Source organism: Leptonychotes weddellii, chromosome 14 (genome assembly GCF_054177405.1).
Source record: "Leptonychotes weddellii isolate Sample4059 chromosome 14, ASM5417740v2, whole genome shotgun sequence".
In the NCBI taxonomy this organism is placed as follows: domain Eukaryota; kingdom Metazoa; phylum Chordata; class Mammalia; order Carnivora; family Phocidae; genus Leptonychotes; species Leptonychotes weddellii.
Genome location: NC_138382.1, coordinates 52,737,199 through 52,759,268, shown reverse-complemented (window position 1 = coordinate 52,759,268; position 22,070 = coordinate 52,737,199). Strand labels below are relative to the sequence as shown.

General features: G+C 37.5%; 1 protein-coding gene across 1 annotated transcript in view; it reads right to left on the bottom strand.

The window, feature by feature from the left end:
* Positions 1 to 22,070, bottom strand: part of INVS (inversin) — a 154,777-nt gene that overhangs the window by 127,326 nt on the left and 5,381 nt on the right. Inside the window, exon 3 of the mRNA XM_081804080.1 lies at positions 5,879 to 6,045. Within this exon, the coding sequence (XP_081660206.1) occupies positions 5,879 to 6,045 (167 nt within the window). The remainder of the gene's footprint in view (positions 1 to 5,878; positions 6,046 to 22,070) is intronic.

Genomic DNA, 22,070 nt, shown 5'->3' with positions numbered 1-22,070 from the left:
AAAAAAAAAAAAAGAGTAGTTTGAAGTTTATACCTATACTGCAGTATGATGAATAGCAATAATATTGACAACCTACAGTCTTAGGAAGCATATTTCTCTACCAAGCAAAATGCTTTGTATCTAAGGAAACATCATTCCTAAAAAGCAGACAGGGAGAAGTGTATTATTCCATTTTATAGATGAAGAAACTGAGGCATAGAAGAGTGATATCTGATGGGAAATTAAGCTCACAGAGTCTTGTAAAATACTGCTAGCAAAATTATAAGGGGGTGGGATGGATAATGAAAAGGAGGAATAAATATAACAACTAATTTACACTTCAACAGTTTTGAAGATCATACCATTCATAATAAATCTATCTGATGTTCAAATTTATTGATTGATTCATTCCTTCATTCATGTATTTATTAAACAAACATGAACTGAGTCTTTTTTAAATGGCAGAGTTGTGCTAAGACTGGAACTAATAAATAAGACATAGCCTCTGCCTTCAAATAGCATTAGTTGGGTGGAATATAGATTAATAGTGGTAGGGAGGGAGTTAAATATAAGTATATATATGTATGTGTATGTACATATACACACAGGAATATAGACTTCCAGGGGACTGGGAGGTGGATTGTTTGGTGTGTTCGTGTATAAGTGTGAGTGTGTATAAAATAAGGGAATCCAATATCCTAATACTGTCACCTGGTATTAAAGTTTTCCCGAAAAGTTTTAGAGATATTCTACTCTTCTCCTTTAATTTTTATAAGTCATTAACATGGAAATAATATATCTTGAAAATGAATATTAAAATTAATATTCAGTTTTCATAGATGACTTGAGAATTCTGTGGTGAATTAAAAAAAAAAAACCACAACACAACCACAGTCTGAAGCTTCTTTAGTTTTTGTGTTTAACATGATATAATTTTTCAAAGTGGGTAGCCTTAATCTTCTTGAAGCCAAATTAATAACCTCCTGGAAGATTAAAAATGCATAACTATTAACATTTAGTAAGGTTGCTAAGGCTTTTTTATCCTTGTTAACAAAGAAATGCATCTGTGGAAGTCAGAGAAATAGTAGATTCCCTGGAGGAAAACATTTCTAACAATTAGATATCTTTTGTGAGAAACCCAGAAAAGGTATGACTGATTGCTTTCTTGGATTAAACTGAAGGTACAAATGAAAAACACATTAGGTACAGATGTTCAGTATATTGGGATTAATTTTATTCTTGTGGGTACCATTTTCTTAGATGCTTGGACTAATAGCAATTTGTTTCCAGGGTAGTGAAGACGTGTCAAAATAACTAAGCCAATCAGCACGGTTTAGTAAGTTTTTCCTATATATGTATTTTGAAACTGGATAAATGTTTCTAATAAACAAAATGTCTAGCATTTGTATTAATAATGACTTTCTATATAAGTAACCCAAAGTGTATTCATTCATTCAACCAAGACATGTCAGACACCATGTTAGATTCTAGGGGATTCAAAAATAAATAAAACAAGGCTCTTGCCTGGAGATCCAGTTTAGTGGGAAAGAGACAAGTAAGCAATAATTACAATACAAGGTAATGGGCTTCTAATGGAGACATGAACAAAATGCTATGGGAACAAGAGTTTTTCCTACAAATAAACCTAATGAAAAATAACATAATTAGTTCACTATCACAAAAAAGCAAAAACATAATAAATAACATATGGGAATGGCTGACCTTCAGGTCAGTAGTAATAAATGACTATTTACATGGCATGGCTGTTGATATTTTATAAAACACTCAGATATATAAGGGAGACAGGCCAGCTTTAATTATCACTTTATATCTTTATCCATGATCTTTGTAAGCAACTTAAGAGCAGGGATCATGTCTTTCATCTTTGTATTCCAAGGCCCTAGCACAGCACCTGTTACATAGTAACAGTATGAACATATGTTGAATGAATGCATTCATGCACATACATATGAATATTGATGATTACACAAATAGCACACTTCTGAGTTCACAGATAACAGAATTAAGTGGGATAGACAATACTTGAAAAGAATATTTGATATGCGATATATCGGAGAGGTTCACTAAACAAAGACAAATGGAAATTTAATAGGGATCAGCATGGAGAGTACTTTTTTACAGCAGACATATGTGATTCATTTTTTAATATTTCCTCTAGGTGTATAATCATGACTACATAGTAGACATTTGGCAACTACTTAATGAATGAACTGTTCTACCTCTACAATATATCTCTTGGATCGAACTCCTCCTCTCTATTGACCTGAACTGTAATAGCTTTCTAAAGATCTCCTCTCTCTTCCTCTTCTAAAAGAGCTTTAGTTGCCATATTCATCTCCCTAAAGTACTTTGATGGTGTAACTTTTATTTTCAAATTTCCTACATAGCTCCCTTGTATTGGGACACTTTATTTAAAAACCATAATTAAAGACAAAACAAAAAACCATAGGAAGTACATAGTCCAAAAGCCTGGTACTGGCACACAGCGCAGCACTAAAATAGCTAAAAATTAATGAGCTAGGTTGTCCTGGGAAAATTATTCATATGACTTAAAATATAAAATAACTAATGGACCCCTACACAAAAATCAACTTGTTATTTATTAAAGACTTACATTGGAAAGAAAATATAGGACAATTTTAAAACAATCTCTGCTTAGCTGAGAAACCCAGCTGTTGTTTACTGCTGGGTTTCTTTGAGCCTCGCCCGGCACCAAGCACAGTTTAGGAATCTACTAATGATTTGCAAGGAATTTGTACCCAGATTTTTGGGTTCCTTCTCTGTAGTTCCCTTCTCTCCAGGATTTTGCCCTTCCACGTTCCAGCTACTGCTAACACCAGACTCTACCTGTGGTTTCTCAGCCTGCTAGGGTTGTATTCTTTTGCATTCCACTTTGGAAAATGTCTTAAAGGATACAGCCAGATAAATGTGGTCCTCATTTCCCATGCTTCTCTTCTCTGAATGATTGTAATTTCTTAGATCCAGCTTATGCTGACCATTCTCAATGCCTTCAAACAATGTATATATATTTTGTTCAGTCTTTATAAATGTTTTTGGCGGGTGAGTTATTCTAAAATAAGTGGTTACAGCCAGAACTGATGCCTCGTCATGAAAGTCTTTTGTTGAATGCTCATTTTTCTTCCTTTCCTTTCTTTTCTTTTCTAATCTTTTCTTTCGAGAGAGAGTGCACGGGCAAGTGCCAGGGGTGGGAGGAGGAACAGAGGGAAAGAGAAAGAATCCCAAGCGGACTCCACGCCCAGTGTGGAGCCTGATGCTGGGTTCGATCCCACAACCCTGAGATCATGACCTGAGCCAAAATCAAGAGTCGGATGCTCAACCCACTGAGACACCCAGGCGGCCCCCCCATTCTTTTCTATCTTTAACCATTCAATCGTTATTTTACATTGTGTTTCTAATGATGCCAATATTGAAGGTTTCTGAGGGAATAAATTTGTTTATTGTTTCTGCTGGCTCTCATTCGTGGTAGATCGCTTCCTCAAATATTTGGGGATCTTTCACTGTGAGCTCTTGTTTGGTCTATGTAATATGGGGGAATCCTGGAAGTTTAGGGTGAAGATGTTTTCTCTAAAGAGAATTTGTGTTTGTGTCTGCTCAGAGGCAGGGTGTACTATAGACCTGGGACATATCTCCATCTATTCTTTGAGAATGATTTCTAGACTCTTCACAATCTTACTCCTATTGGATCTATACTATCTCTGATTTTTAAAATAATGGTGCTTTTGCATAAAGCCCAAAATCAAACACGATACCCAGTTTTGATCTGGACAGAGTAGAGTACTAATGATTTATTACCACTCTTGTTTTGGAAATTCTACTAGGGCTAGTATAGCCTAAAGATACATTACCGCTTTTGGCAAATATGTAAAAACAATCCACAACACAGAGAAAGGGGGAAATGCGTAATTATCAGAGAGTCAAAAGACCATGAAACGTGTTATTTATGAAATCTGCTATGTAAATTGTGACATGTAAATCATAGTTCTATTTATTCTTTGCTGCTGTAGAAAATCACAATTTAAAAAAATAAAGGAGAAACAAAAAGCAAAAGAAAATAATGCACTGCATCTTGTGGACAGACTTATAACTGACCCCTTCTCTCACCTTTTTGGTCACATTATACCTCTACAGAGATGACATACTGGAGGCTCATCAACTCAAACCCCCAGTTTTTTCACATGACCCACTTGATGTGAAGTTAGGGTCCTCCAACCTACATTTTTTTCAAGTTGGGTTTTAAACCTAAATGAACCACAATGAAAAATCTAAAGTGTATCAAATTCATAATACTGAGGCTATTTCCAATCTGAAATGTTTACTTTTTTATGATAACAAGTTAAATAGAGTTACCCTTCCTGAGTGAATAATTTTAACAGCTGACAAGCCTAGGTGAAAGGTTATAAATACCTGGCAGTAGTTAAAACCGAAATTGAAAATGAGGGAGATTCTTTAAAAATTACTATAATGAAAAGCAAATTCAAGAGCAATAACTTTGGGAATAACCTGACAGACCTAACTGATCACAGCATGTAACTAACATATTCAGTAGTATATCTTAATGTCAGTCTCTTTTTATGTATTCAACTAATGGAAAGAGGTATTTTTCTAACCCCTCAATTAATCAGCTATATCTGGTTCACATTTTTTAATGGGAAATAACTCTAATAGTTTCTGCTGGATCTAACTAATTTTTATTGCTTTTTATTCCAAAAATATATGTCTAAAGTAATAAAAAGGAAAATATCAGGCACTGGAAATATATTTTATACACCATAATTTTATGGAGGGAAAAATCATTTTCAGATAAATAAGTCTTTCAATAAATTTAGAAGTTTCCCATTTTAATTTTTTGATATATTTATCTTAAAAATCTCAGCTCTTAACAATGCCTTTAAAAAACCTGAAATCCTTTTTACTGGCAATATAGTTTCAGATTTTTAAAAAGTTGAAATACATTTAGAAAATAAATTTCTTTTATGCTTCTTAAAGCCCATACTTTAAGAGAGACTGCAAGTTTGGGGGTTATTTTAAAAGATTTTATTTATTTATTTGACAGAGAGAGACACAGCAAGAGAGGGAACACAAGCAGGGGGAGTGGGAGAGGGAGAAGCAGGCTTCCCGCGGAGCAGGGAGCCCGAAGCGGGGCTCAATCCCAGGACCCTGGGATCATGACCTGAGCCGAAGGCAGACGCTTAATGACTGAGCCACCCAGGCGCTGCGAGAGACTGCAAGTTTTTGTTGTAAAAGTAATTAATACTTCTCAGGGGAAAATTTTTAAACAGTAAAAAGTACCAAAATTCATACACACTACCAATATTAAAACACAACCACTATTACTATCTTAGTATTGGGGTGCCTGGGTGCCTCAGTCAGTTAAGCATCTGCCTTTGGCTGGTCCTGGGATCGAGCCTCATGTAGGGCTCTCTGCTCAGTGGGGAGTCCGCTTCTCCCTCTCTCCCTCTGTGCTTTCTCTCGCTCTCTCTCAAATAAATGAATGAAATCTTTAAAATATATATATATCTTAGTGTTTTTCTTTCTGGGCTTTGCTTTTTCCCTATGCATAAACTGATTTGTAATAGAGTTTAATCATATTATACATACAATTTTGATTCTTTTTCCTTGACTTAACCTTAGATCATAAAATGAATTCCACTGCTCAAGGAACTTGGACAAATGAATGGAGCCACTGATGATTATCTATATTTTATTCTCTGCAGTTTAGACTATTTTTAGAGAAAGCACATGAAACTAAAAGTCACATACTTGTGATTTCTTTATCATCTGTCAATTGTACAGTTCCATTAATCAACTTATAAATACCTCACAAAGGTTTACACTTCAAAGTAATTTAACTTCTCACCTTTTGAGCTGCAAGATGGAGGGCTGTTCTCTGGCTGTGGTCAGTTTTATTAACATCTGCTCCTGCCTTCAGAAGAGCGTCTGCACAATCCAGTCTGTCAGCCAACACACAATACATAAGTGGTGTCCTCCCAAATTGATCTTCTTTGTCTTTAAGGGCAGAGTTTCCTATGAGTGTAAGAAACAGATAGTGATATTTGATAATTGCTGTTGTTATTACTAATATAACTAGGAGCTACATTTACTAACTTTATTAGCAAGCTCTGTGTTAAATCATGAAATATATGCCACTTTTACTTACCCTATGAAATAGATATTACCATCCCCATTTATAGGAAACTGAGACTCAGTTAAGTAACCTGTTTATATTACACTGAAAGTAGGTGGAGCTAAAATTCAAACTGATAATTGATTCTAACGGCCACATTCTTTTTTTTTTTTAAAGATTTTATTTATTCATTTGGGACAGAGAGATACAGAGAGAGAGCATGAGCAGGGTGAGAGGCAGAGGCAGAGGGAGAGGGAAAAGCAGACACCCCACTGAGCCAGGAGCCTGACGTGGGACTCAATCCCAGGACCTAGAGATCATGACCTGACCCGAAGGCAGACGTTTAACCATCTGAGCCATCCAGGTGCCCCAAGGCCATATTCTTAACTACTATATGTTATGCTGAATTAATATTGTGAGATATGGACCTACTAATTTTCCTCACTCACTCCTTTCTTTTATAGATTAAACGCTAAGCATTGTGGTATGTTTTTATGAGAGATACAAAACTGAATCATGATTGGCTTCCCATTTTTGACAATATGGAGCAAATGCATACTACCCTGATTCTCCTGCTAATTACAACTAAAAACCCCAGGCAAAATACATAAAAGGTGGAGAAAAGAAGGCAAACTGTCTAGGGACTATGGGACTCAGAACAACCTGATGGTGAGTTCCCTGTCAGTCTGTCTTTCTTTTCTTATTTTTTTTTTTCCTCCTAAATACAGTCTGGGGGTTAAAGTAGCCCAAAACCAGAAACACCAAAGAGCAGATACAAAATTCCCCAGGAAGCCTGCTCTCTCCAGTCAAAAGACTGGGAAGAGGGTAGCCCTTGGAGCGCTTATACTTGGCTCTACTCAAAGCACATACAATGAAAGAAACTGCACCTCTTTACCTCCCCACTGGGCACAGCAGAGACTGTGGGGAGGAGCCCTATAAACCATCATGTCCTGAATTAAGCAAAGGATAGCAATGAAGTAGTATCTTACCCCTTCCTGACTAGAGAAGCAGGGAGGATTATGGAGAGGAGGCTGGAGAAAGCAATTCTTTAAATTGGTGCATGAAGTCATAAACAACTCTGAAAAACCCTTGTGGAAACTAACCAGAATCAAAGTAGCAAAAGTTTCGAGAATTGAACTATGGGTGGAATATTGCCCAGGTTCTAAATTAGCTTGGGTAGCACGTAAGTAGGGCAGACCAGAAGAGCTGTGAAAAATAACTTCACATTAGAACCACAGTCCACAAAACTGGAACAGAAAGTTCATTCTAAGCCTAAACAGATTGGCAGTCTATTAAATAGAAGATTTAAATAGGATCCAGAGTCTCATAACGTAATACACATAATGTCCAAGATACAATCCAAAATTATTAGACAAACCAAGAACCAGAAAAACATTAACTTAAACCAGAAAAAATGATCAACAGACACCAATACTGTGATGATAAAGATGTAAGAATTATCTGACAAGGATTTTATTTTATTTATTTTAAAAGATTTTATTTATTTGAGAGAGAGCACAAGTAGTGGTAGGGGGGAGCAGAGGGAGAGGGAGAAGCAGACTCCCCACTGAGCAGGGAGCCCAATGCGGGGCTCGATCCCAGTACTTCAAGATCATGACCCGAGCCGAAGGCAGATGCTCAACTAACTGAGCCACCCAGGTGCCCCCATCTGACAAGAATTTTAAAGCAACTCTAATAAAAGCGCTCCAAAAAGCAATTATGAACATTCTTGAAACAAACGGAAAATACAAAGTCATAGCAAAGAAAGATAGAATATAAAGATGAACCAAATGAAAATTTCAGAATAATAAGCATTTAATAAATAAGCAAGCAAATAACATAACTAAAATAAAAGCCTCACTGAATGGAGGTGACAGAGGAAAGAATCATTGAACTTGATGATAGACCAATAAATATTATTCAATCTGAACAGCTGATAGAAAACACAGAAACAAAAAGAATCCACAGAATCTCAGGGCTCTCTGGGACAATAACAAAGTACCTACCATTCATGTCATCAGGTTCCAGAAAAAGAAGAAAAAGAATGAAGGGCTAAAAACATATGTGAAGGAATAATGGCTGGAAATAGTGCAAATATGGTGAAAGACACAGACCTACAGATTTAAAAAGCTGAGCAAAACTCAAAACAGAATAAACCTCTAGAAACCTATGGTACGTCAATCATAATCAAATTCCTGAAAACTAAAGAAGAAGAAAAAAATCATGACAGCAGCCAGAAAGAAAAAACACATTATCTATAGATGAAAAACAATTCAAATAACAGTGTATTTCTCATGAGAAACTATGGAGTCCAGAAGGCAATGACACAACATTTTTCAAGTGTTGGGGGGTAAGGGTGGGGATGAACTGTCAACCAAGAATTCTATATCCAGTGCTTGCCTAGGACTGGGGAGAAGGGGAGGTGTTAAAGGGGTCATAGCTAAAGGGGATAGGATTTCTTCTGGGGAGGGGTAATTGTTCTAAAATTAATTGTGGGGGCACCTGGGTGGCTCAGTCATTAAGCTTCTGCCTTCAGCTCAGGTCATGATCCCCGGGTCCTGGGATCAAGCCCCGCACCGGGCTCCCTGCTCCGCGGGAAGCCTGCTTCTCCCTCTCCCACTCCCCCTGCTTGTGTTCCCTTCTCGCTGTGTCTCTCTCTATCAAATAAATAAATAAATATCTTAAAAAAATAAAAATAAAAAAATAAAATTAATTGTGGCGATGTTTCTACAACTCTGTGAATATACGAAACCCACTGAATTGTACTTTAAATTGGTGAATTGTATGGTATGGATATATGGAATCTCAATAGAGCTGTTACAAATAGCCCCACTACATATAATTTAAAATGGAATACTAAAAACATTCAAGAAATTCAGAGAAGACAGGAAAGAGAAAAAAACAGGAATGAAAAACAGAGGGAACAGTAAACACATAGTAAGCTGGAAATCTTAAATCTTAACATTAATAATTACATTAAAGGTAAATGATAAAAAACACACCAATAAAAAAAGAGATGGATAAAAAAAAGATCCAACTATATGCTATTTATAAGAAACTCACTTGAAATATAACAAGTAGGTTAAAAGTAAAAGAATGAGCACAGATATACTATGTAAACACGAATTAAAAGAAAGCTGATTAACATCAGATATTAATATCTTATAAAATAGACTTCAGAGCAAAGACAACTACCAGGACAAACAGAAACATTACATAATGATAAAGGGATCAATTCACCAAGAATACATAACAATCCTAAATGTGTATGTACTAAATCATGGAGCTTCAAAACACATGTAGCAAAAACTGACAGAATTGTATGAAACATTTGAAAAATTTACAATTATAATTGGTAACCTCAATACTCCTCTCAGTAAGTGCTTGAACTGCTAAAATGAAAAGCAGCAAGGATAGAAAAGAACGGAATACCACTATAAAGCAGCAGGATATAACTGATATTTATTGATCATGTCACTCAATAACAGCCAGATATGTAATCTTTTAAAACACTGATGGAACCATTCACCAAAAGAGACCATATACTGGTCATAAAACAAGCATTAACAGATTTAAAAAAGTGAAGTTATACAAAGTATATTCTCTGACAATAATGTAATTAAACTAGAAATCAATAACAGGAAGATAATGGGAAATCACTGAATATGTAGGAATTAAACACCACATAGATAATCCACGAGTTACAGAGAAAACCTCAAGGGAAATTAAAAAACATAATTAAATGAATGAAAATAATAGTAGTGTTGTAAGGTTCCTACTCTACACATGAGGGGGCTTGGAAGGAAATATACAGCATGAGTACTTGCATTACAGTAGAACAACAGCTTCAAATCAATGATCTATCCTTCTACCTGAGGACACTAAAATAAGACCAAATTTAATCCAAAACAAGCAGAGGAAGTACATAACAAAGATAAGAGCAGAGATCAATGAAATTAAAATTAGAAAACACTAGAGAAAAATCAATGAAGCTAAAAGTTGGTTCTTAGAAAATATCAATGAAATTGATAAATCTCTGATCAGAGTGATCATTAAAAACAGAGCAGACAGAAATTTCCAATATCAGAAATGAAAGCAGGGACAACACTATGGAGCCTTAAGTCATTAAATGGAAAATACGGGAATATTATAAACAATTTTATGCCCATAAATTCAAACTTAAGTTAAATAGCCGAGAGAGAGAGAGAGAGAGACATAGATGAATAGGATAGAATTGAGAGTACTGAAATAGACCTATAAAAGGATATGATCAATTGATTTTTGACAAAGGTGCAAAGGCAAATCAATGGATAGTCTTAAACAGATGGTACTGCAAAAACTGGAATTCATATCCAAAACCAAAAAGTGAACAAACAAGAAACTCTCAACCTATACTTTTCATCACATATAAAAATTATCTCAAAATTAATCATAATCTTAAATGTAACACCTCTATAACTATATAAACCTTTTAGAAGCAAAGAAAAGTGACAATCTCTGTGACCTTGGGTTAGACCAAGATTTCTTAGACATGATACCAAAGAACAATCCATTTTAAAAATTGATAAATTGGATTGCACCCACATTAAAAATTCTGTTTGAAAGAACTGTTAAGAAAATAAAAAGACAAGCCACAAATTGGGGGAAAGTATTTGCAAAACACGTATCTGATAAGATCTTTTACCAAGAATAAATCAACAAAACTAAAAGGCAACCCCCAAATGGGAGAAGATATTTGTAAATGACATATCTTATAAAGGGTTAGTATCCAAAATATATAAAGAACTTATAAAACTCAACAGCCCCCCAAAAAGAATTCTTACAAGTAATAAAAAGACAGATAATGAAATTAAAAGATGGGCAAAAGTTTTGAATAAACATTTCACCAAATAAGCATATGAAAAGATGCCCAATATCATTAATACAGAGGGAAATGCAAATTCAAACTGTAATATGATGCCATTACGTATCTGTTGGAATGGCTAAAACAAAACCAAAACTGAAAACAAACCTGACAATAGCAAATGCTGGTGAGGATACAGAACAACTAGAACTCTCCGACATCACTGGTAGTAATTCAAAATGGCACAGTCACTACAGAAAACTGTCAGTTTCTTATTAAATTAAATATAAACATACTACATGGCCAAATAATCTCTTTCCTATGTGTTTATTCACAAAAAAACAAAAGCAAGAAAGCTTAGATTCACATAAAAACTTGTATTTGGATTATCTCAAATTTATCTCAAAATAAATGGAAGCCTCATTCATAATTGCTAAAAACTGGAAATATCCCCATTGTCCTAGTGGAAAATGACAAAAGAACTGTAGTCATCCATACAGTAGAATACTGCTCAGTAATAAAAAGGAATGAACTACTGATCTACTTAGCAAGGAAAAATCTCAAATGCACTTATGCTAAGTGAAAGAATTCTGTTTCAAAGGATACATATGGTATTCATTTACAGCACATTCTGGAAAAGGTAAAACTATAGGGAGAGAAAACAGACCAGTGGTTATCAGGGGCTGGGATGTGGGGAGGGACGGATTATAAAGGGACACAGGGAAATTTTGGGGTGTGATGGAACTTGCCTGTATCTTGATAGTGGTGATCACATGACTACATATTTGTTAAAATTAAATAACTGTACGCTACCAAGGATTAAGGTTACTGTATTTACTGTATTACACTTCAATAAAGTTACTTAAAAACAACAAAAAATAGGGGCGCCTGGATGGCTCAGTTGGTTAAGCAACTGCCTTCGGCTCAGGTCATGATCCTGGAGTCCCAGGATCGAGTCCTGCATTGGGCTCCCTGCTTCTCCCTCTGACCCTCCCCACTCTCATGCTCTCTCTCTCTCAAATAAATAAATAAAATCTTTAAAAAAAAAAATACCTCCTACCATGCACTGTAAGTGAAAAAAATTTGCTACTTTCATCACAGACAATGATCAGGTATTCATATATAAGTTGAGGGTAATATACAAGTTGAAAATGAGGGAAGCCAGTTACTTTTAAGGTGCTTTGGCATAAACTCTGCTAATGCAGGAGGAAAACTGATCAAATGAAATATTTTTAAAGGGAAATATAAATGCTAGGGGAAGAAAAAGAAGGTGCTGCATTTCTCTCTGAGTTGTTTTGTGCCTGAAATTAAGCTACTGTGCTAGCTCTAAATATCTGAATATATATTTAAATCTTGGGTGTGATAGGACCCAGAAGTACTTTATAGTTTCTTAGATAACTCGCTTTGCTGATCCATGTTCCCACGTATTCTGGTAATAAATCAAGAAAGGTCATTGCTCTTGAAATCTGAAAGAGCCTGACAATTTGTGTGTAACTCCTGGAGGGCAGGTATTCTTTTTCAGAGTCTTGTTTTGAAGAGGGAGGCAAGTTCTGCATTTGATTCAACATATCTGATAATAGAAGCCCCTGTGCACAAGTCTTCTGAGCGGTAAAACAGTGCTAGCTATTATTCCCTCCACAAGGGCCTCTAATGTCTAATCCAGAAGACTCTAGAGATTCTATCACTGCATTTATAGATAAGGACTCATTTAAGCCCGAACTCACTAATAAAACTAAAACATATTACAGGTAGAGCATGTTCCTTTTATCATGTGAGCCCTTCTGGAGTCAAAATGACACTTGCAGAGACTATGCAGTAATAAGGCCAGTCTCTAGTTGTCTTTCATGATGAAAGCACACTCTCTACAGGCATTTTGTCTGCCCGTGTTGAGCAAAGACAGTAGGACCTAGGATTAGCAAGATGATGGTGATTCATATTTAATTACTCATTGAAAACTTTAGTGAGGGAGAAGATTTAGGATCTGTGGTCACAAGAACAAATGTTGAGAAATGGGAGGCAATCGTCACATACCGGGATAATCCTATCTGATTAGGCTTCTTAGGGCCAAAGTGAAGTCAGCACCATGGGGTTAATAGTAACTGCACCTCCTAGGATACAGAACTTTAGGCCAATTGCTATGCTTTTCCCAAGTCTTCTGTAAGGTGCAGGGAATTCTAGCCTTCTCTTCAATCCCTGAAACACTTGTTTTTGGGTGACTAGTATTACACTTCCCGACAGAGAAGATTTAATTGGGTTCTGTCACCACCATCCAATATGTTAGCCTTGCCTATATGGCAGAATTTGTGTATTTGAGGATCCTGAAAGCATGTCTCCCCTATTTATGATGAGAAAGCGGCATTCAGCCTCATTTGGGTCCTGTTTTGAGTTGCTTTCGGGGGATAGTGGCTTTATGGCTAGTTTCTGAGTCAGGGGAATCCTATCAGGTTCTGAGCTTCTTGGCTAAAAGAGAGTAACTAAAGGGGCCTTTACTTACCTTTCCTACCCCCTTCCTTAGTTCCCTCAATTATAACATTTAGCCAATACCATTCTGGTCTGCACAACAGCTGATTTTGACTTTCAAGTGAAATGATTTCCTGTTTGGAAGCATTTGGGAACTGCAACACATTGTACAAACACGTAGGGCTTGGGATGTAAACGAATCTCACGGGACGGCAGTGCACTTGAATTTGAATTCCTGTCAGGAGCAGCTAATAGAGAAAGCAGGTGGCTAGTGTGCTGTGTTGTTTTAATTATTCTGGCAACTGTGGAGATAGCCTCTAATCCATGACCAGTTGGTGCTTGCTTAACAGGGGCTGGTGTTCTGCATGTGCCCAGCCCAAACACAGCTCCGAGAGCTGAGCTGGAGCCATGACGGGAAAGCCACTGCCCAATGCGTGCAGTTATTTTAAGGCTGGCTGAAGCAGAAGGGTCTGTATGGTTAATGGGCTAGTATGTGCAGAAACCAGAGCTCCAACTTAGCAGTTAGAAGACATGACTGTCCCTTCCGGTGAAAGTTGCGCCAGTCCACACGCGAGCTACTGCACCACGAGCCAATCTAGCCTTCTTTACTAACCTCTCCTTTGTTTGTTCTCAAATGTTACCTGTGTGTGGCATCAGAGATGCATTTCGTCTGCTTTCACCCACTTCTTACGTCACACCTTTTGTATTGTCACAATCTTGGGAAGGCATCTGTGGTCATTTAAAAACAATTTGCTTAGGGGCGCCTGGGTGGCTCAGTCAGTTAAGTGTCTGCCTTCGGCTTAGGTCATGATCCCAGGGTCCTGGGATCGAGTCCCATGTCGGGCTCCCTGCTCAGCGGGGAGCCTGCTTCTCCCTCTCCCTCTGCCTGCCTCTCTGCCTACTTGTGCTCTCTATCTCTCTGTCAAAAAAAATATAAATAAATAAATAAAATCCTAAAAAAAAAAATCCTGTTTAAAAAAAACACAAAAACGATTTGCTTGTTGTTATAAAGGCAACGTGAGAACAATGGAAAGAGCATGGGATTCAAAATCAAATAAATTGGTTTGAGTCTCAGCTGTGCGTTTACTGCAACTGAATTTCTTAACTTGTGAGTCTCGGTGTCCTGACATATAAAATGAGAATTATAATAATAACAAGGGACATATTACATTTTGAGGTCACTTGAGATTTTACAAAATATTTTTACATTTTATCTCATTATAGTTGTTGTTGGCATCTTAAAATAGCATTTATACTCACTGCCTTTTTTTTTAAGATTTTTTTTAGAGAGAGAGAGAGGGCACGAGCAGGGGGAGGGGCAGAGGGAGAGGAGAGAGAGAATCCATAAGCAGACTCCCCAGCTAGCACAGAGCGCAACTCAGGGCTCGATCCCAGGACACTGAGATCATGAAATGAGTTGAAATCAAGAGCCAGCCCTTGATGGACTGAGTCACCCAGGCGCCCCTATACTCATTGCTATTTTGAAATTATCATAGCTTTTAGGTCTTCCATTAGACCTTGCTATTTAATGTTTTAATAAAATATGATTATAGGTATATTGCCATATACATCTGTATTTCAATATGGCTGCTTTTCTTTGGATTCCTATATATCATATTTAAGCTCTTAAAAATATTTTTTTGAGAAGGGGTCCATAAGCTTGATCAGATTGCCAAAAAGCCCTGTAGCATAAAAAAAGGTGAAGAAAAATCCAGCCTAGATAACCATTAAGTTCATCAATCAAGGTTTAGACCTAATCAGTTCTTCCTCTCTTGTGTTTCTTATTCTCCCTGTGTTCATACATATGAATGTGCATTGTATGCACAAATACCTCCATACATGGAGGATCCACAGTTTCATAGTTAAAAGCATAAGCTTTGGAATCAGACTTCCAAGCTTCAATCTAAGTTCTGCTATTTATTAGACAAGTTAGTTAATCTCTCTATACCTTAGTTTCCTCACCTATGAAATGAGGGTAACAAGAATACCCAAAACTCTTTGTAGTGTTTTGCTGTTTAATGAGTTAATGAGCTGCAAAGCACCTACACAGTGCCTGGCACATATAACATAACTTTATGAAATGCTGGTTAATTTCACTACTATTATTAGTATGGATGTACACATATGTAAGTCCATAAACACATATATATGTAGGGGTGCCTGGGTGGCTCAGTTGGTTAAGCATCCGACTCTTGATTTCAGCTCAGGTCATGATCTCAGGATGGTGAGATCGAGCCCTATGTTGGGCTCTGTGCTCAGTGCAGAGTCTGCTTCTCCTTCTCCCTCCCCCTCTGCTCTTCCCCTGGCTCGGGTACTCTCTCTCTTTCAAATAAATAAGTAAATAAAAATCTTTTTTTTTTTTTAAAGATTTTATTTATTTATTTGAGAGAGAGAGAGAGAGCACATGAGAGGGGGAGGGCCAGAGGGAAAAGCAGACTCCCCGCTGAGCAGGGAGCCCGATGCAGGACTCGATCCTGGGACTCCAGGATCATGACCTGAGCTGAAGGCAGTCGCTTAACCAACTGAGCCACACAGGCGCCCAAAATCTTTTTTTTTTTTTAAAAACTACATATGTATAGAAGCATTTATAAAACATTTAGTGACCCTAACATTTAAGGTCATCGTTGAGGTAAAGGAAGACATAACCTGACATAATGTCACTGCTCTACCACTTATGAGACTCCTTGCCCTACCTAACTACTGTGTTGGGAGATGTTATAAACAAAGAGAGAAAATATCTTAGAGATTTACACTTGTTTAGAACATTGATAGGCCATCAAAAATTGTGGAAGAATCAGAATGGTGCTGCTTTGTCACTTTACCACGGCAAACAACCCAAATACTATTAGCAGTGATGATGGTATCAGTCATTACACACTATGCATATCTACAAATTATTCTGTTTAGTTTTCACAAAGCAAACAGTATTATTCGTCATTGCATTTAGTGATTTTCCATTTTGAGACATTTCTGAAACTATGTAAGACTCAATCATTTCACTTTAAGTCCAAGCTGACAATACAGTAATAAGGTCCTATTTATATTGTCTACTATGTGTCAGGTTTGATGCTAGATTTCTTTTTCAGATATACTTGGCATATATTATTATATTAGTTGCAGGTGTACAACATAATAATTTGATATTTGTACATATTGTGAAATGATCACCACAGTAACTCTAGATAACCTCTGTCACCACAGTTACAATTTTTTTCTTGCGGTGAGAACTTTTAAGATCTACTCTCTTAGAAACTTTCAAATAAACGATACAGTATTATTAACTATAGTCACCCTTGATGTTTTACAGTCTTTATCCTGTTGAACTCTCACACAGCAAATAGTCTATAGTTTTCAGATGAGGAATTAAGGCTCAGAAAGATTAAGTGGCTTACCCGAGCCTAAGCAGACTTAATACCGCTAATAAGTGACAAAGCCAGAACTCAAAACTTGGGTTTATCTGACTCTAAAACCCACAGTCTTTCTATGATACTACATTGTACAGTATTAAAATGAATCTACTAAATTCTATTATCAACCATATTGTTGGTATTCAACCAAATTATTTGAGTTAAGAGAAAAAACTACATATTACCAATGCTAGCCATGGTATATAAGGAATTTACTATGTATGTTTAAGCTTTTACGGCCCAGGACTGAGCCCTAAATCATCTGAATCGAGGATGTAATATTACATTAAAGCATTAGTCCATAGTATTAGGTTAAACACTAAAAATTTCTACGGAAATGATGTCTCATTCAGGGAAAGCCTCTTCAGTCCTCCTCCAGAACAATGGGCAGCATAGAAAGTGTTCGATTTAATTAGTTGTGTATGTAGAAAGAGATGCTCATCTGTTTCCATGGAGTCGAACACATCACTGACATACTTCTCCATGGAAACAGAGAAGGGAAAACAGAAAATGCGAAAGTGAATGAATTCAGTGAGCAGTTGGTGAGCAAAGATTCAGGAAAAAAATAATTCATTTGTAGTACTACGTTACTAGTTTAGGAAAGAGGAATAGCATATATTTAGAGATCATCAAAATGCACTACATAAAAGAAGATATAAGATACACTGAAATTTAAGACGACACAGTTGTTATTTTGGTGGGGATGGACAAATATTGGGAAGTGCCAAGAGCACAGGTAGGACTGTCTGCAGATGACATAATGGCAGAACTCTGAAAAGATGAGCAGTGTTACAGCTCAAAGTCAGTAATGAGACAAGGTGATAGAACACAGAGGGAACACTTTATAAAGTAAATTTATCGGTCTGTACTAATGTCACATAATTTTGTTCTGCTTGGTTTTTAAGGATGTTTTTCTTTGAGGATTTAAAATTACAGGAATATTTCAAGTTTTATTATGTAACACATTAGTTAATTTGTATGACTGAGCCTGTATAATGGCTTTTAATTTATAACATCCTGCACCTTTTATTTCCTTTGAAGGTTATTTTTCATTAAAATCATAGAGTTCATTTTATAAGATATTTTTTCTTGAGGTATTCTGACTTAAAAAATTTTTTTTCCAATGGAATTTAGTGCAAACTACCTCTCAAGTCAATTTAATTTAATTTAATTCGATTCAACTCAATTCACAATTAATCCCAGCCCTCAAGATGATTATAGCCTTCTTGGGAGGAAGGGTACTTAAAAGAATGATTATAACATTTATTGATTCCTTCAACAAATATATCTCATGTCCCTACTATGTGCCAAGTACTGCACTGGATTTTGCAGATACAGTGATGAATTAAACAGACCCCGTCTATTCTCACAGAAGCTACTATCTTATAGGAGAGAAATGTTATAACAGTTATACATATAAATATACAAGTTCAATGAAGAAACACTGCAAAGTTCCAAGAGAGAACACAACAAACAGATTTCACTGAGCCTGGATGATGAGGGCAGGCCTCTTTGAGGAAGTGACGTAGAAGCTGAGGTCTGAAGGATGGGAACAGTATTTCAGGCAAAAACCCTAAGACAGAAAAGGGCTTGGTGGGTTTGAGAAAATGAAAGAAACCAGTTTGTCTCAGAACAGAGTGGATAAAGGTGAAGTTGGAGAGGGAAAGAGCTACAGGTGCACTTTTAAATTTTATTCCAAGTATAACAGGAAGCAATTAATGAAGTTTGAGCAGGGAAATGACAAAACTGTATATGGAACTTTCAGTTCAAGTAAACATGGAACACAACAAAAAGAAGTACAAAAAAAGCAAACTAGACTATAGTATTTGAGCTCTACACCTAGTGGTAAAACTACAATGTAATTTTTTTTTTTTAAGATTTTATTTATTTATGTGACAGACAGAGAGACACAGTGAGAGAGGGAACACAAGCGGGGGAGTGGGAGAGGGAGAGGCAGGCTTCCCGCTGAGCAGGGAGCCCGATGTGGGCCTCAATCCCAGGACCCTGGGATCATGACCTGAGCCGAAGGCAGACAATTAACGACTGAGCCACCCAGGTGCCCTACAATGTAATTATTACTATAAAAGTCAAGATAGCAAATTACTCCAAGGGGGAATGAAGAATGCATTAAGGGGATTCTGGGGGAGCAATGTTCCGTCTCTTGACCTAGTGGTGGTTACACAGATGTTTGCTTTATATTTATGTGTTAAACTTACATAATTTGTATGTATTTTTCTATATGTATACTTCAAAATAAGTATTTTTTTTAAGGTTTATTTATTTATTTTAGAGAGAGAGAGCACATGCACGTATGCGTGCACAAGCCAGGGGGTGGGGTGGGGGAGGGCAGAGGGAGAGAGAATCTCAAGCCGACTCCCGTTTGAGCGCGGAACCTGTCACGGGGCTCGATCTCATGACCCTGAGATCATGACCACAGCCAAAATCAGGAACTGAACGCCTAACTGACTGAGCCAACCAGGTGCCCCTTGTTTTGTTGTAATAAAAGAGTGGATTGAGGTAATGAAGCTTGGTTTTGGTAACAGAGTGATAATTATCCCCCATATCCATTCACGTGTGGAGAAGTGAATCCGCGGCAGTATTTGGGAAGATAGACCACCGTGGGGGGGAGGGAGCCTCTGTCAGCTGATACCAGCAAGTGATAGAGCAGCAGAACACAAAACTGGAACTTTTAGAAGTCTGTTCCCTGAGGGACTTTGCTCCAGTGGCTAAGCAGGTGTGTGTGTGTGTGTGTGTGTGTGTGTGTGTGTAACCCTTGCTGGGACAGTGTGGTCTCAGGACCCTCGGGGTCACAGAAAGACCGGGGGTGCCTGAGTGTGGCAGAGCTCCCAGGTATCAGAGAGGGGAAGCTGGCTGCAGAGACGGAGCCGTGGAGTGGGCTCTCAGCTTGGGGTTGCCATAAACCATGATCTGGGGCACAGTCGGGCCACTGCTCTTCCAGCAGGGACCCAACAAGCAGCAGATCCGGGGAGACTTCCCTTCCTCCCCTGGGAGGAGCGGCGCGGGAGCGCACCGCAGGGATCTGCTGGGTTTGGAGACTCCACACGGGGTCGGGTGCCAGAGATAGAAACGCTTGATCACAGGCCAGGTGAGCACGGAGTGCGGCCGGAGACCAGGAGACGGGAGTGACTGACTGCTTTTCTCTGGGGGCGCACTGAGGACTGGGGCCCTGAGTTCTTGGCTCCTTCGGGGCCAGAGATTGGGAGGCTGCCATTTTCTTTCTTTTTTTTTTTTTTAAGTTTTTTTTAAATTTATTCATTTGAGATACAGATACTGAGAGAGAGAGAGAATATGAGCAGGGGGAGAAGCAGAGGGAAGGGGAGAAGCAGGTCCCCCACTGAACAGGGAGCCCAATGCGGGGCTTGATCCCAGGACCCTGGGATCATGACCTGACCCAAAGGCAGATGCTCAACCATCTGAGCCACCCAGGTGCCCCAGGGAGGTTGCCATTTTCATTCTTGTCCTCCAAAGCCGTATGGTAAGCTTGCAGGGAACAAAAGCTCCCGAGAGCAAACCCGAGCAGATTACTTAGCCTGGACCGGCAAGGGCGGGGCAATTCCGCCTCCGGCAAAGACATTTGAAAATCACTGCGACAGGCCCCTCCCCCAGAAGATCAGCAAGAACATCCAGTCAAGACCAAGTTTACCGATCAATGAGAACTGCAAAACTCCAGAGCTAAGGGAATATAGCACATAGAATTCATGGCTGTTTCCCCATGATTCTTCAGTCTTTCAAAGTTAATTTTTAAAATTTTCTTTTTAAAAATTTTTCTTTTTTCCTTTTTCAACCAACATCTTATCAATTACTTTTTTAAAATCTTTTTTTAATTTTCATTTTTACAGTCATATTCTATCCCTTCATTGTATTTAAACTTATTTTTTGTATATATGTAAGTTTTTCTTTCTTTAAAATTTTGGGATACAGTTTCTTCTAACAGACCAAAATATAACCTAAATCTAGTATATGGCTTTGTTCTAGTCTGCTGCCTGATCTCATTCTCTCTTTTTTTTTTTTTATTTTTCTTCTTTCTTTTTTCAACCAACTTCTTATCAATACCATTTTTAAAATCTTTTTTAATTTTCATCTTTACAGTCATATTCCATCCCTTCATCACATTTACCCTTATTTGTGTGTGTGTGTGTATGTATATATATATATATAAAAGTTTTTCTTTCTTTAAAATTTTGGGAGGCAGTTTCTTCTAACAGACCAAAATACACCCAAAATCTAGTGTGTGGCTCTGTTCTATTCACCAGCCTGATCATATTCTTTTTTTTTTCTTTCTTTCTTTTCCCCCTGGTTTTGGGTCTCTTCTGATTTGTTTAGTGTATATTTTTCTGGGGTCATTGTTACCCTGTTAGCATTTTGTTCTCTCATTCATCTATTCTTCTCTGAACAAAATGACAAAATGGAAAAACTCACCTCAAAAAAAAGAACAAGAGGTAGTACCGACTACCCAGGGAACTAATCAATACAGACATTAGTAAGATGTCGGAACCAGAGTTCAGAATGACGATTATAAAGACACTAGCTGGGCTTGAAAAAAGTATAGAGGATACTAGAGAATCCCTTTCTGGAGAAATAAAAGAACTAAGATCTAACCAAGTCGAAATCAAAAAGGCTATTAATGAGGTGCAATAAAAAATGGAGGTTCTAACTGCTAGGATAAATGAGGCAGAAGAGAGAATCAGTGATATAGAAGACCAAATGATGGAGAATAAAAAGCTGAGAAAAAGAGAGATAAGCAACTACTGGATCACAAGGGGAGAATTCGACAGATAAGTGATATCATAAGATGAAACAATATTAGAATAATTGGGATCCCAGAAGAGGAAAGAGAGAGAGGGGCAGAAGGTATACTGGAGCAAATTATAGCAGAGAACTTCCCTAATTTGGAGAGGGAAACAGGCATCAAAATCCAGGAGGCACAGAGAACCCCTCTCAAAATCAATAAAAATAGGTCAACACCCCAACATCTAATAATAAAACTTATAAGTCTCGGAGACAAAGAGCAAATCCTGAAAGCAGCTCGGGAGAAAAGATATGTAACCTACAATGGTAGAAACATTAGATTGGCAACAGACCTATCTACAGAGACCTGGCAGGCCAGAAAGGACTAGCATGATATATTCAGGACACTAAACGAGAAAAATATGCAGCCCAGAATACTATATCCAGCTAGGCTGTCATTGAAAAT